This window comes from Schistocerca cancellata, chromosome 4, assembly GCF_023864275.1.
Source record: "Schistocerca cancellata isolate TAMUIC-IGC-003103 chromosome 4, iqSchCanc2.1, whole genome shotgun sequence".
NCBI lineage: Eukaryota > Metazoa > Arthropoda > Insecta > Orthoptera > Acrididae > Schistocerca > Schistocerca cancellata.
In genome coordinates, this window is record NC_064629.1 from 9920607 (window position 1) to 9936164 (window position 15558).

General features: G+C 43.2%; 1 protein-coding gene across 1 annotated transcript in view; it reads left to right on the forward strand.

Annotated features, from left to right (window-relative positions):
- LOC126183272 (uncharacterized PE-PGRS family protein PE_PGRS54-like) overlaps positions 1-1909 on the forward strand; it is a 59935-nt gene extending 58026 nt beyond the window's left edge. Inside the window, exon 3 of the mRNA XM_049925092.1 lies at positions 1389-1909. Coding sequence (XP_049781049.1) covers positions 1389-1909 — 521 coding nt within the window. The remainder of the gene's footprint in view (positions 1-1388) is intronic.
- The last annotated feature ends 13649 nt before the right edge of the window (positions 1910-15558 follow it).

Sequence of the window (15558 nt, forward strand, 5' to 3'; positions counted from 1 at the left end):
TTTTGAGATGAATTATGTGCTGGATACAAATTCTGCACTCCAGATTTTATTAGCTACTCAAGACGGTGACCTTTTCCTATATTGGATACTTCGAGTTGAGAGGGCGGTAAGTGGATATGCCGTGTGGCTAGGACCACCCGTCGGGTAGACGGTTCGCCTGGTGCTAGTCTTTCGAGTTGCCACTTCGACGACTTGCGCGTCGGTGGGGAAGAAATGCTAAGACAACACCCAGTCCCTGAGCGGAGAAAATCTCCGACCCAACCGGGAATAGAACCTGGGCCGTTAGGTATGACATGCCATCGCGCTGACCACTCCGTTACCAGGGGCGGACAGTGTAGCTGATTATTTGGGCGGACAGGAGGGCGATAATTAACAGCAGTATAATATTACGGCTCCTATCTCATGTCCAAACAAGTTGCGTTATGCAAGCAATGTTCACACAGTTGTCCAAACAAGTTACGATATGTAATCGAAGTTTATGAAAACACTAACGAGCGAGGTGGCACAGTTGTTACACGCTGGACCCTCAGTCAGGAACACAACGGTTCAAAACCGCGTTCTGCCATCGAATTTTAGGTTTTCCGTGGTTCCCCTACATTGCTCCAGGAAAATGCCGGGACGATTACTTTGAAAAGGCACGGCCGATTTCCTTCCCCACCCTCGACACAGTCCGAGCTTGGGCTCCGTCTCTAATCATCTCTATGACGGCGAAACTTTAAACCCAATCTTCCTTCCTTCCTTCCTTCCTTCCTTCCAGACGATCTATTCCAGTGCTGTTGCATACTTCCGCTAGAAAAATGTGAATGAATGAAAGAAGCTTGTTCAAGGCGCTAGGGCCGCTATTTCGGATGGCACTGCAACAGAAATGAACCATAGTCCTCCTCCGCCCTTCTTTATTACTGGCAAGAACGCGAAATTCGTAAGAGCAGTTTAAATTTATTTCCACGTTTGCGCTGTGAATAACTTTTTCATCTTTCACGTCTTCACTACCCGGCCCATACTGCCTCCTATGATACCCATCGCCCTCCCCTCCCCCCCCCCCTGCCTCCCCCACCGCCGCGTTTGATCCACCTCTACTTTTCAATGAGTAATACTGCCCTAAAATATACGTGAGTTTAATAAAACATTTACAAAAAGGAAATACGATTTATCTTTCGCGATTGTTTATCACAAACAATAAAATTTATATCCGTTCACTGTCTTCCCGAAAATGCTGAAAACACTATGCCACATTTGCTCGGTTTGCAAACTTTCCTTCTCACAACCTTCACCACAGACCTTTGGAGTTAAATGGTTAAGAATTTGGAAGTCAATGACAGAAAGCAAATCTCTAATCCTAAAATAAACAGTGCAGAAATATAAGTGAGTTCACTTACCGTGACTGTTAGCTCGAACACCAGCAGCACCACCACCACCGACAACAACGAAAACACCTCCACCGACAACAACGAAAACACCTCCACCGACAACAACGAAAACACCTCCACCGACAACAACGAAAACACCTCCACCGACAACAACGAAAACACCTCCACCGACAACAACGAAAACACCTCCACCGACAACAACGAAAACACCTCCACCGACAACAACGAAAACACCTCCACCGACAACAACGAAAACACCTCCACCGACAACAACGAAAACACCTCCACCGACAACAACGAAAACACCTCCACCGACAACAACGAAAACACCTCCACCGACAACAACGAAAACACCTCCACCGACAACAACGAAAACAACAACAATAAAAACTGCAATTACAACAAAAAATGCAATGACAACAAAAACTTCAACAACAACAAGATCTCCAACAACAGCGAAAACTACTCAACAACACCAACTCCTCCAAACAACTCTAGATAGCCCTTCCAAACTTCAACAACCAGCAAAGCAGGAAGAATGATTCACAGGTTTTCCTTTCGTCTGTCGCAGCGGTCAGCTTGATCACGTGACTCGCCAGCAGCGGCTCTCGTGGCGCCTCAACCACCGACCGTCCGACAAATTCGCTGCGTGTCGGTGTTTTGAAGGACCGACCGACGAACTTTACTGTCGGGCGCGTAGCACCACTCGATAGCCGACCCAACAGATTGTGTCGAGTGAGCGCCATCGTGCTGGCCGCCCAACTAAAATTCATGTGTTGTCACAGCACACGGAATTAAATACTATTCTAATATATGTGTGGACGTCCGAGGAGGATGAAACTTTAAGGACAGAGTTTTTAAAGAAATTTAAAGACTGCTGATGTATTCGCGGCGATGCAAGAAATGAAGCACCTGTTTCGTTTTTAACGAATACATAATGGTTTCTCTATGTGCAACACGAGGTTAAGTCTGTCGCCTTCTTTATTTCTGTTTTTAGGTTTTATTTCCGCTACTTATCGGAAATGAAATCTAAAAACTGAAGTATCGACATTCCATGGACGTTAATTCATAAAATATACTTGCTTCATTTTTGTAAGTACTGAAAAATTCCAGCCTATATCCATGCCATCTGCTATGTATTTTTTTTTTCAATTCTAACAGTCGCTAAATGCTTCATTTCTTACGCATCTGTTGTATTTATTAGATGACGTGCGCCGACACCATGAGTAGTCTTTCTTCTTCGAATATGAGTGTATGAAATTTACAGGTCATCTTGTTGTGCTACATCCATAAATACATTAATAATGTTTTCACGAACGTCTTTTATTGTATTTATTTTGCTTTACCACGATGTATTTTCTCAGTCAACTATAAATCACGTTGCACACTTCAGGAACAATTTTAGTTAATAATTGTGGCGGCAGAAGAGCACTGAATCTTACGCCTGCTGCCATTGGCGAGAAATCGTAATATACGTAGCTAACATTCTCTCCTCGGAGTTTACAACCTCTGTCAGGACTGCAGTATTTTCCCTTAAGAATGGGTTTATGATGTTCAGCAGTTCCAAAACGCACTATTCACCCGTTCTGCGACTGCCACTTCTTTACCCACAGCTATTTTTCCTTCTTACCTGTAAAACAGGCAAAGCAAACCCCGTTTCTGCTTCTGTGAAAAACTAAGCGGGATCCCGTAGGGAAAACACAATGAACTAAACATAAAATAAACAAATTACGGCCGGCCGAAGTGGCCGTGCGGTTAAAGGCGCTGCAGTCTGGAACCGCAAGACCGCTACGGTCGCAGGTTCGAATCCTGCCTCGGGAATGGATATTTGTGATGTCCTTAGGTTAGTTAGGTTTAACTAGTTCTAAGTTCTAGGGGACTAATGACCTCAGCAGTTGAGTCCCATAGTGCTCAGAGCCATTTGAACCATTTTTGAAACAAATTACGACAGCAGGTCCGCACTATAATCGCTGAGTTCAGTCTGTCGGGACGTGTGTAGGGTGCCACGGAATTGGTCATCTGTCAGCCGATAAATTGGTGCGTGTGAAGGGGTGTTATATACGCCTTAATTTACGCAAATAAAGTTCGTTTATACTTAAGCCAATGGCAAATGAGACTTCCCTGCTTTCCGACGCTGAGCTGCCTTTGTCTCTGATGATAGCCAACACAGCCGGATAAATGTTTTCGTTCTGGCACAAATTTTAATTACTTCCTGATGGACATCGGAGAATCGTTCGCAAAATATCGCGCACAGGTTTTTAGTGACACCACGTTCCGTGGGGAAATTGTGGTACCCATGTTGTTGTTGTTGTGGTCTTCAGTCCTGAGACTGGTTTCATGCAGCTCTCCATGCTACTCTATCCTGTGCAAGCTTCTTCATCTCCCAGTGCTTACTGCAACCTACATCCTTCTGAATCTGCTTAGTGTATTCATCTCCCGGTCTCCCTATACGATCTTTACCCTCCACGCTGCCCTCCAATGCTAAATTTGTGGTCACTTGATGCCTCAGAGCATGCCCTACCAACCGGTCCCTTCTTCTTGTCAAGTTGTGCCACAAACTCCTCTTCTCCCCAGTTCTATTCAATACCTCCTCATTAGTTAAGTGATCTATCCGTCTAATCTTCAGTATTCTTCTGTGGCACCACATTTCGAAAGCTTCTATTCTCTTCCTGTCCAAACTATTTATCGTCTATGTTTCACTTCCATACATGGCTACACTCCATACAAATACTTTCAGAAACGACTTCCTGACACTTAAATCATCAGTTATTTTGCTCTCCAAGTTGCAAAACTCATTTACTACTTTAAGCGTCTCATTTCCTAATCCAATTCCCTCAGATTTGGGCAAATATTAACTCCTATTTCGTAGCTGGAGGAGTAGAAGGTTAAAGTTTAACATCGTGTCGACAACGAGGCGGAGCACAAGCTCGGAATATGGAAGGATGGAGTAGGAAGTCGGCAGTGTCCTTTCAAAGGAACCATCCCGGCATTTGCAGCAAACAATTTAGGAAAATCAGGGAAAACCTGTACCTGAATGGCCGGACGCAGGTTTGAGCTATCAATCTCCCGAATGCGAGTGCAATGTGCTAACCATTGCGCTACCTCGCTCGTTAGTTTCGTAGTAGTTTCGAGGAACGGTTCTGAGGCTACAAGCGAACTGCGAGAAATCGTGCTCAGCTACCCAGCCGAGCTTGTCTCAAGCATTGCCAGTAACTCTCCAGTGGTGTGGCCAGTGAGCAGTCGTAATGTTTGCATCGGTATACTACATAGCTGGCAAGGAACAGTATTCAAATCCTTCAACGCTGCAGTCAGAAGCCTGTTATGAGATATCGGAATCTGCTGCTGCAAAATCCTGTTTTTCGAGCTCTTTCTCTCATTCAATTATTGTCAGAGTCTCATTGCCAGTGGAGGACCCTACACCACATGCTCCGGTTTATCGACCGACCGATAAATTGTGCGTGCGTAGCTTGTTGCGCGACCGACCGACTAATTGTACGAGTGTTGCTTGTTGATCGAAAGACGGACCGATTTTTCGTTGCGGTCGGTTGGTTAGGTAAGACCAGCAAACAGCCGCACCCCCCTTCCCACGCCCCATTCGCCCAACAAATCGTGTAGTGTGTAGTCCGCCGTGCAAATCGCCTGAGAACAGTTCCTTTTGAGTCACCTCGCGCGAGATTCAATTCAGTACAAATGTGGCTAACGTGACAGTGTACGAGGCAGACGAACTTTTGACGACAGAGTTTCTCGGAAGTTTTCGAGTCTTCAGATGTCTGTCGGACATGTCGTGCGAGCAGAATAGCAGTAGAGAGGTAAGCAACGAAGCGCTTCTTTCATTTTTAACGAATCCGTAGCATGTTCATGTGGCAAACAGAGAAAATTAAAAGATACACACTGTTGTGAATAACTGTTAGTCGTCTGTCTGTTTCTTGGTTTTATTTCCGATACTCTTTGGAAATGAAGTCTGATACCCTTAAATAAACGGACTGGATTTTCATTTTATTTCCGATACGTATCGCAAATGAAAACTAAAAACCTAATTACATACAGTCGATGGACTTTTATTCATTAAATACGCGTGGTTCATCATCAGAAGTGTCACAAAAACGCAAGCTATCGTCACCCCTTTCTGCTATGAAGAGCAAAGTGAAGGACTTTTCATAAGTTCTAACACCAGTTACGTGCTATATTTTATATGAAAATGTTGCTGAATTTGTTACATAGTATGCGCCGTTGCCATTTGCAGTCTTCCTTCTAATTTGTAATGAGTTTCTCGAAATTAAAAAGGGTGTTATTAATATTACATACGAACATAAATTCATAAAGTTTGCATGAATATAATTTATTTCGTTTTCGTTTCGCTTTTGCTTTATCACGAATACTTCCTCATGCCATTACGAATCACTTTGCAGGTTTCAAGAATCATTTTAGATAATAATTGTTGGGATTAATTGCGCTGAATCTGAGTTCCTCGTAACATCCGCCAGTGGCCAGAAATCGTGATGTAGCTATCGTTTGACGACGTTCACGCGCTCCGAACAGGATTTTTCATCCACTCTTAAATAATTCCAAAAATTTTCGGGTCCCAGCTCCGTAAGTAACACAGCGTAGGTGCACTTGGTCCATTGCACTATCCATTTCATTACCCACAGCTTTATCATGGCATTTTCTGGCCTTGTTAATTCGAATACAGCCAAGCCAAATCCGAATTCTTTTCCTATGGAATACTAAGCGGTATCTCATAGAACAGAACGTCACAACCAGCGCTAGGAGCCGGGCGGCGCTGAAGTTATTCAGTGTAGTCGGTCGGAACGTGCGTCGTATAGGCTGCCTTGCAATTTGTCGATCGGTCGATAAAGAATTTCTGTGTGTGTGTGTGGTGGTGTGTGTGTGTGGTGGTGTGTGTGTGTGTGTGTTTGCACGCGCACTTCGAACAGCCTAACTGGACAGCCTGCCCACAGTAGCTACAGTGGCCTAGCGTAGAGACCATGAACGAGTCACAGGTAATGTTTGACTCCAAAAATGTTAAACTTGTCTTTATCCCTGCGCGACTACATTCGTGGTGTGTTTGTAATCACGCAGAGTGTGGAAGGAAGTGCACTAACAAGTAAAACTGAAACCAGTGCGTAAACGTAGAAGAAATGGGAGAGACTAAAAAGCGAAGTAAGGAACAAATATTTGTTGTATACTAAAACAGAAAGTCTACAGGATATGTCTCATGCGTAAACTGATCAACGTTACTGTTTTTCTAGTCGAGAATAACTCATTTAAAGAAATACATTTGTAAAAAATCCCACACTAACACCACCAGGAATGTAGTTAGTAGTAAAACATAACAGCAAAGTTCGTTGCAATGTGTGCTAAGGACATGACACCTTTTAGAAGTGAGAGTTGTCTGCTGAAGGTTTTAAACAAATAGGCCAAGAATTAATTCATATGGGTCCACATATCGAGAAGTCAGCGATTCAGACGTTCTGTCAAATATTTCTACTGTAAGTAGACATATCAGAAAAGAGGCTTCTTGCAGTCCAAAACCGGATAAGACTTTTTGTTATTACGTAAGTTATTAATAAAAAATTAACTACGACTGTTGATATGCGCACTGATTCGTATAAAACGTGCATTATTTGACACTTAGGGCACATTCCATAAACACAGATTGGTCTCGTTTGAACAACGTTTTATTTATAGCCGAATTCCCAGCCGTTAAGCTCACGGAAGTAAACACTATGAGAAGATGCATAAGAGAGGATGACTGATACGAAAATATCGCCGGACATGTTGCATAGTTTTGTTTTTGTCTCCGACCAGGGTTCCAATACAATAACAGCTTTGGAAATTCGCGAAAGCCTTCTGTGTGGTGCTAATTGTGTAACAGCACTCAGCCACATTTACGATGTTAAATAATATGAAGTGGCTTCTGCTCATGCTTGGAGCCAAAGTTACGCACACGCTGGAACAGTTTGTTCACTATGCTATAGTCCGTACACACACTGTGTAACGAATTTGTCGCTTTAGTGAAGGATAAGAATTCCACTTGTGGATTACAGGGCTATGAGAATGAGATTACAGGAAGAATTGTAGAATTACCGAAGGAGGTACATATGAATTAGAAGGCAAAAAAGAACCTACGATCCAGTTAGTTCTTACTTGGTTTTACAAACTGCAGCAAATCTGCAGAGTCAAACCTTGATTGTGAGGTAGCTGAATTACTGCAGTTACAAGTTCTGTTTCATCAAGATACGAGGAAAGAATATTCGTAATTAACTAGTGTAGCTGATGGAAATGGAAATCACGTGCGGCTAGGGCCTCCCGTGGGGTAGACCGTTCGCCTGGTGCAAGTCTTTAGAGTTGACGCCTCTTCGGCGAATTGCATGACGATGGGGATGAAATAAGGACAACACAACACCCGGTCCCTGAGCGGAGAAAATCTCCGACCCAGGCGGGAATCGAACCCGGGCCGTTAGGTATGACATTCCGTCGCGCTGACCACTCAGCTACCAGGGGCGGACAGTGTAGATGATTATTTGGCAGATACATATTTCTTAACAACAGGAACAAGGGATTAAAAATAAGGTGCTGACTTTTCACTTCCAACCATAATACTGCTACGTTAGTTTTGCTGTGTCTCTGTTATCTCAGTATGTTTGACACAAATAAAAAATACGAACTTCTTGGCCTGTGTGACGAATGTGTGGAAGCAGTGCAGGTACAACATGCAACAATAAACGTAGTCGTTTTGTGTAGTTAGTGTACAGTCTCCCATAGCCAAACGAAGTTCTGGGCGCAAATTAAAGTACAGGTACTCAGTCAGGCAGCAGTAGCCGACAGCGACACAAGCAATAACAGGAAAATAACCGATTTTGTGACTTTTACGGGTTCCTAACCAGGAGCGAAGTTTGTAATATCATCTGTGCTTTAATAGTTTAGTTTCTTGTGTTTCTGCATGTTTAAATAATGGCCACAGTTCCCGCGTTTTCGTTTGATTTGGAAAGTAAATCGATTTTGTGACATATTAAAAGTTCCTAATCGGGGGCAAATTATTTAGTTTCCTCTGATTGCTTTGGTAGTTAGCTTTTTGAATCTCGGCGTGTTAATCTATTAGACTCAGTTCCTGCGTTTTCGTCGGGGTCTACAGTAGAGTTGCGCTGTACGTGCCAATAGTCCGTGGAAAACTAAATTATGCAGAAACACGGTCTTTAGTATGGACAGGGGCTGCGATTGTTGTGTGGGGATGCGAGCCGAGGTGGCGGCACTTCGCTCTCAGCTTCAGGCTGTGACGGCTTCGGTTACACAGCTTGAAGCTGCAGTGGACGGGCACCACTGTTGTGGGCTGGCCGTGGGGATTCGAAGGACGTCCAGCGCGTCCGAGTCCTCCGATCGGTCCTCACCGGCGGACAGCCCAGTTACAGCTCGCACTGAGGCTGACCCCTCACCTGTGGTCGAGTGGGAGGTCGCCCCCAAGGTGTAGCAGGTGGCGAAAGTGTTCCCAGGCGGCCGACCGTTAGGCCTCCCTGGATTGTCTGACAAACAGGTTCCAGGCGCTGTCTGTGGCTGACGCTGTCGCAGAGCCAGACGCTGTCGCCTCTCCTGTTTCAGAGGAAACCTCCCAACCTGCAAATGCAGACAATCAGAGGGTGGGATTATTGATAGTAGGGAGCGCCAACGCTAGGCTCCTAATGGGACCCCTTAGGGACATGGCTGCCAAGAAGTTGTAAACTGTCGTAGCTATGTTGGGAAAGTGCTGGAGCTCCAAGCGCTAATAGGAAGCCCTGATGCTCAAATCGTTATAGGGACTGGAAGCTGGCTAAAGACGGATATAAGCTCGGCCGAAATTTTTGCGAAGAACCTAACGGTGTTCCGAAAGGATAGGCTGAACACGGTTGGCGGTGACGTGTTCGTTGCAGTCAGATGTAGTTCAGCTTGAAGCGACATTGGAGTAAATACTTCCTGTGAGTTAGTATGGGCAGAGGTCATTGATGGCAACTGGAATAAAATAATTCTATCCTTTTACCGACCTCCCAATTCAGGTGATACAGTTGCTCAAAGGTTCAAAGAAAACTTGAATTTGATTTCAAAGATGTACCTGACTCATACGATTATAGTTGGTGGTGACTTTAATTTACCCTCGATATGTTGGCAACAATACATGTTTAACTCCGGAGGTACGCATAAAAAATCATCCGAAATTGTGGTGAACGCATTCCCTGATAATTATTTCGAGCAGTTAGTTCATGAGCCCACGGAATAGTGAACGGTTGTGAGAACATACTTGACCTGTAACCAACAAATAAACCTGAGTTAAAAACGAGCATCAAAACGGATCCACGGATTAGTGAACACTGGGTTGTCGTAGCGAGATTGAATACTGTAACCCCAAATCCTCCAAAAATAAACGAAAGATACACCTATTCAAAAAACAGATAAAAATTCACATGACGCCTTTCTGAGGGATAATCTCCACTCCTTCCAAATTAATAATGTAAGTGTAGACCAGATGTGGCTTAAATTCAAAGAAATAGTATCGGCGGCAATTGAGAGATTTATACCAAATAAATTAACACACGACGGCGCTGATCCTCCTTAGTGCACTAAACGGATCAGAACACTGTTGCAGAAGCAACGAAACAAACATGCCAATTTTAAACAGACGCAAAATCCCCAAGATTGGCGATCTTTTACAGAAGCTAGAAATATAGCGCAGACTTCAATGCGAGATCCTTATAACAGTTTCCACAACGAAACTTCGTCTCGAAACCTGTCAGAAATTGCGAAGGGATTCTGGTTGTATGTGAAGTATGTTAGCAGCAAGAAACAACCAATGCCTTCTCTGCACGATAGCAATAGAGATACTATCGAAGACAGTGCTATCAAAGTAGTTATTAAACACAGCCTTCCGAAATGCCTTCACGAAAGAAGATGAAGTAAATATTCCAGAATTCGAATCGAGAACAGCTGACAACGTGAGTAACGTAGAAGTAAATATCCTCGGAGTAGTGAAGCAAGTCTTCTGGTCCAGACTGTATACCAATTACGTTCATTTTGGAGTATGCTGATGCATTAGCTTCATACTTCAATCATATACAACCGTTAGGTCGACGAAAGATCCGTACCCAGAGACTGGAATGTTGCACAAGTGGCTCTGAGCACTATAGGACTTAATATCTGAGGTCATCAGTCCCCTAAAACTCAGGTTGGTTAGGTTTAAGTAGTTCTAAGGACATTACACACAGCCATGCACGAGGCAGGATTCGAACATGCGACCGTAGCAGTCACGCGGTTCCGGACTGATGCGCCTAGAACCCCTCGGCCTCAGTGGTCGGCAACGTTGCACAGGTCACACCAATATTCAAGAAAGGTAGTAGGAGTAATCCACTAAATAAGTCCCATATCGTTAACGTCGATATGAAGCACGGTTTTCTAACATATATTGTGTGCGAATATTACGAATTACCTCAAAGAAAACGGTCTATCGATACACAGTCAACATCGGTTAAGAAAACATCGTTCTTGTGAAAGACAGCTAGCTCTTTATTCGCATGAAGTGTTGAGTGTTACTGACAAGGGATTTCAGATCGATTCCGTATTTCTGGATTTCCAGAAGGCTTTTGACACTGTACCACACAAGCAGATTACATTGAAATTGCGTCCTTATGGAATATCGTCTCAGTTGTGACTGGATTTGTGATTTCCTGTTAGAGGTCGTAGTTCGTAGTAATTGACGGAAAGTCATCGAGTAAAATCGAAGTGATTTCTGGCATTCCCCAAGGTAGTGTTATAGGCCCTTTGCTGTTTCTTATCTATATAAATGATTTTGGAGACAATCTGAGAAGCCGTCATCAGTTATTAGCAGATGACGCTGTCGTTTATCGACTAATAAAGTAATCAGAAGAATCAAACAAAGTGCAAAACGATTTAAAAAAGATAACTGTATGGTGCGAAAAGTGGCAGTAGACCCTAAATAACGAAAAGCGTGAGGTCATCCACATGAGTGCTAAATGGAACTCAAACTTCGGTTACACGATAAATCAAATACAAAGGCCGTAAATTCAACTAAATACCTAGGAATTAAAATTGTGAACAAATTACATTGGAAGGTACGCACAGAAAATGTTATGGGGAAGGCTAACCAAAGACTGCGTTTCATTAGCAGGACACTCAGAAAATGTAACAGATCTACTAAGGAGACTGCTTACACTACGCTTGTCCGTCCTCTTTTAGAATATTGCTGCACGATGTGGGATCCTTACCAGATAGGACTGATGGAGTACATCGAAAAAGTTCAAAGGAAGGCAGCACATTTTGTATTATCGTGAAATATGGGAGAGAGTCTCACAGAAATGATACAGCATTTGGGCTAGACTTCATTAAAAGAAAGGCGTTTCTCGTTGGGACAGAATCTTCTCACGAAATTCCAAACACCAGCTTTCTCCTCCGGAGCGAAAATATTTTGTTGGCACAGACCTACATAGGCAGAAATTATCACGACGATAAAATAAAGGAAATCAGAGCTCGTACGGAAAGATATAGGTGTTAGTTCTTTCCACACGCTATACGAGATGGGAATAATAGACAATTGTGAAGGTGGTTCGAGGAACACTCTGCAAGGCACTTAAAGGTGATTTGCAGAGTATCCATGTAGATGTAGAGGTCCAGTGTGGGCCGTAATTATAGTATGGCAGCGAAACTCGGTAGATATTCTCATGAGATAATAGGGAACTGTTTTACGCTGGAAAAAATTAGTTCTAGATTTTGCCACCAGGTGCAAATCTGGTGCTGTGAATTCAGGATAGACGTGTGGAAATGTTTCCGCAGGTAACGGATTAGGAATAGGACATCGGCAACAAGGTCAAACAAGTGGAAAGGTGCATTCTTAATTTTATTACTAACCGCCGCCTATACAGTTTTTTCAGTATGAGCACCAGAGGCATTGACAAGATGCTGCAATTTTATCGTGATTTCAACACCGACCAATGACGCGGCAGCATGCTTCCCAGTTTCCGTATCATGACTAACTGCCCTACACTACTTTGCGAGAAAAATATCCTTGATTACGAATGTAGATAGATGACTATGCAGTAAATCCATTCACTGTCGGTTCTCGAACATATAAACCAAAGTATACCAGACAGCGATCTTCACATTTCTAGCACTTCGATAATAGTGCGTAATTTACGATCATTCCCTATGCAGATGGTCACAGAGCATTCTCACATTCTTAGGATAAAGTTAGAAACTGAAAGGTCTCACATTGTCTGCAGCACTGTCACTGAGTTAATATGCAGCTGACTAGAAGTAGACCGCTGCATTTCGCATCTCGTGAGGTAATAGAGCGAGCCGAGTCCCTAAGCACTGTTCCGCACCAATCTTGCTCTCTGTACCCATCCAAGTGCACAAGATTTCTCCAGATGCGCGCATGTCCAGGAGGTTGGCATCCCTTATCGGTGTATAGTAGTAGAGACGAAAGTGTGTTGCAATAGCAGTCAAGAACAAGAAGTAACGTGTGGTTTTTACGCATGATAAAATGATTCAAACTACGTACGTCTGGAGTTTCATGTGTATCAACTACGCTATCAATTGTAAAGTATCGTTCTAGTGTTTGGGGTCAGTACTAAGAAGGTATTGGTAAGAGATAACATAAACACATGCGATCCTAAGGCTACACAGTTCTGCACTTAAAACACTCTGTAATGTTAGGGCGGTGCACATTCCGACCTAAAAGCCGTGTGGAATGCAACGCTGTTAATATTCCGATGTATGAAATATATTTCCAGCACATGACATACATTCTTCTTGCGGGTTTCTCTACGATAAACTGAGGTGACAAACTTTGAAATGAAAAAACTATTTCCTTAAAACATCGATTCTACGTGATACATCCACAATATAACTCTGCAGAGGTGTATGGCGTCCACTGTTCACATCCTATCACGGTTCAGAAATTGCACTACGCTTGCATCACTCATAAAATGTTCGATAGTAACGGAGAAAGCCTCTTACAAGGAAACAAACGCATATCAGCCGTGTTTGACATGTCAAATTACACGTCATGCCGTCACTAACTCCATAAATAGGACATCTGTAAAGCAGATGTATACATGGGGATTCAGTGCCTCACAAACACCTGTCGTTAACTTAGAATCACCGTATTTATGAAACTGAAGACCTTGTCAAGATGTGGTAGGTGAAAGTAGTACGTCGCATATATTTTGGTTCGTCTAGACGAAAACACAGCGCGTTAATTTCCGGAGCGTTGAAACCGAGGTTGCGATGTCTTTTCGTGGGGCAACCATACAGTATCTGACGTCACGTGATCTCGTCAGCCGATGACAGCAGATATTCAGAGCATAAGACACGTGTTATAGTCAGCCAGTAGCAAGATCACTGCTTACGTAGCGCGAACACACAGAGAAAAAGTTAACGGTTTATATTAATGTACATAGGATAGCTACAAGAAAAGCTAAGCTGTCACATGTAATATTGATCTTTTTTGGGGTGTGTTATACTTTAAGATACATCACACAAATGTACCAGTAAATTTAAAATTATGAGATAAATGTCTGGGCTCGGAATTCTTGTAAGTGGCTGGCCCTCAAACTGCTCAATTTTAAACTTTGAAAGTAACGCTTTTCGAACCACCGTTCGCAATACTATCTGGACTGTTAGAAATAGGTTCGGTTTACCACTTGCCAGAGAGCGCTAGAAAAGAGGCATTACTGCGCGTGAGCAGCTGCAGTGGTGTAGGAAGCTCACATGTAAATATGTATAAAGCACTAAGAGAGCTTACATTACAATATAAAAGAAACAGGGCATCAGAGGATACTCTCAAGAGCATAGGAATTTCGTAAACCATACTAAAATGCATAATTCGGCTTGAAGTGCACATTGTTTTTTTCCAGATTCACAATGAAGTAGGTCCCATCTGTTAAGTTTTTCAGTGTGGTTTTTGGGATGTAAATTTTCTTGGAGTACCAGTACTCTACGATCTCATTTTTGTTTCTTTATTATGGCATAATGCCACGCATGGCAGAAGATAACGTGCACTTGAAATTCAGCGAACAGTTGGAACTAACCAATACTGTAGAATGAAACACTTCGTTTCAAATAAAATGACTGCCTCAGGTGAAAGATTAATAAAGCCAAATTTCTTTAGCAAACTTGCAAAAATAACTTCATTGTTCTGCAAGGCGATTAATGCTTGACTGCTAATAACTTGGGAACAAAATAAAATCAGAAAACTGAAACTAAAAAATATATTTTTGCCCTCCATAATTATGTGCATGTAAATTGATAGAAATCCGTTTTGTTTTCATTTGACGTGGGAGCTGTAAACGAAGAGAAGCAGCGAAATCACTTAACGTAAACACGGGTACGTGGAGACTAGTCCCCTCCACACTACAACTCAGACAACTCTGCGCATGAGCGAATCTGGCAGCTAGGGCGCGCAAGAAAGAATTTTTTTCGGTAGCATCTGGCTGCTTGCTGCTAATGCCTATACAGCTGACAGCCACACTTCAAGGAGCGGGAAGCGGAGAAGGTACTGCTCATACGCGGGTCAACTGCGCATTGGCATCAGCCCGCCGGCGACTGGTCAAGCGAACCTAATGTGAACAGCTGTGACGTCATGCTCATAGCAACCAGTTTATTGTTTACGAAGAATTACATAGTCTTCGCCTACGGCCTTTGACATAGTTTTGCTATTTGCAGACGCTTGTGCGTGCACGGTGTTTTGTTGTTGTAAATCGCGCATTTCCTTTGCCACTAAAGATTTATTTTTTCTCTCGTTTATATTTTATTGCTGCAGTATCATTCTCCAGTAGCAGGATATAGTAACATTCATTGCTAGAGAATCAGTTCTTACCAGTAAAAACTACAAAAATTTAACTGAAAGCTAAAACAATGAAAAATTCCCGGAATTCCGAAAAATTCTCGGGTTTTTCCCGGTTATCTCCCGGATGAAAAAGTCCCGGGTTTTTCCCGGATTTCCCGGCTGTCCCGGGTCGTATAGACCCTGTTCACCATCACTCATGGGACTGAAGTCCTCTGATAACTGAGAGATTTGCTGACATGTCGGCACGAAATATGGGGTGTACGCCTAGCTGGACGCCACCCCTGTGAAATCATTCCGTGCGCGTTGTAGGGGTGTCCCAGGAATGGTTCTCAAGCAACGCAGGTGTCACACTAAAACCGCCCC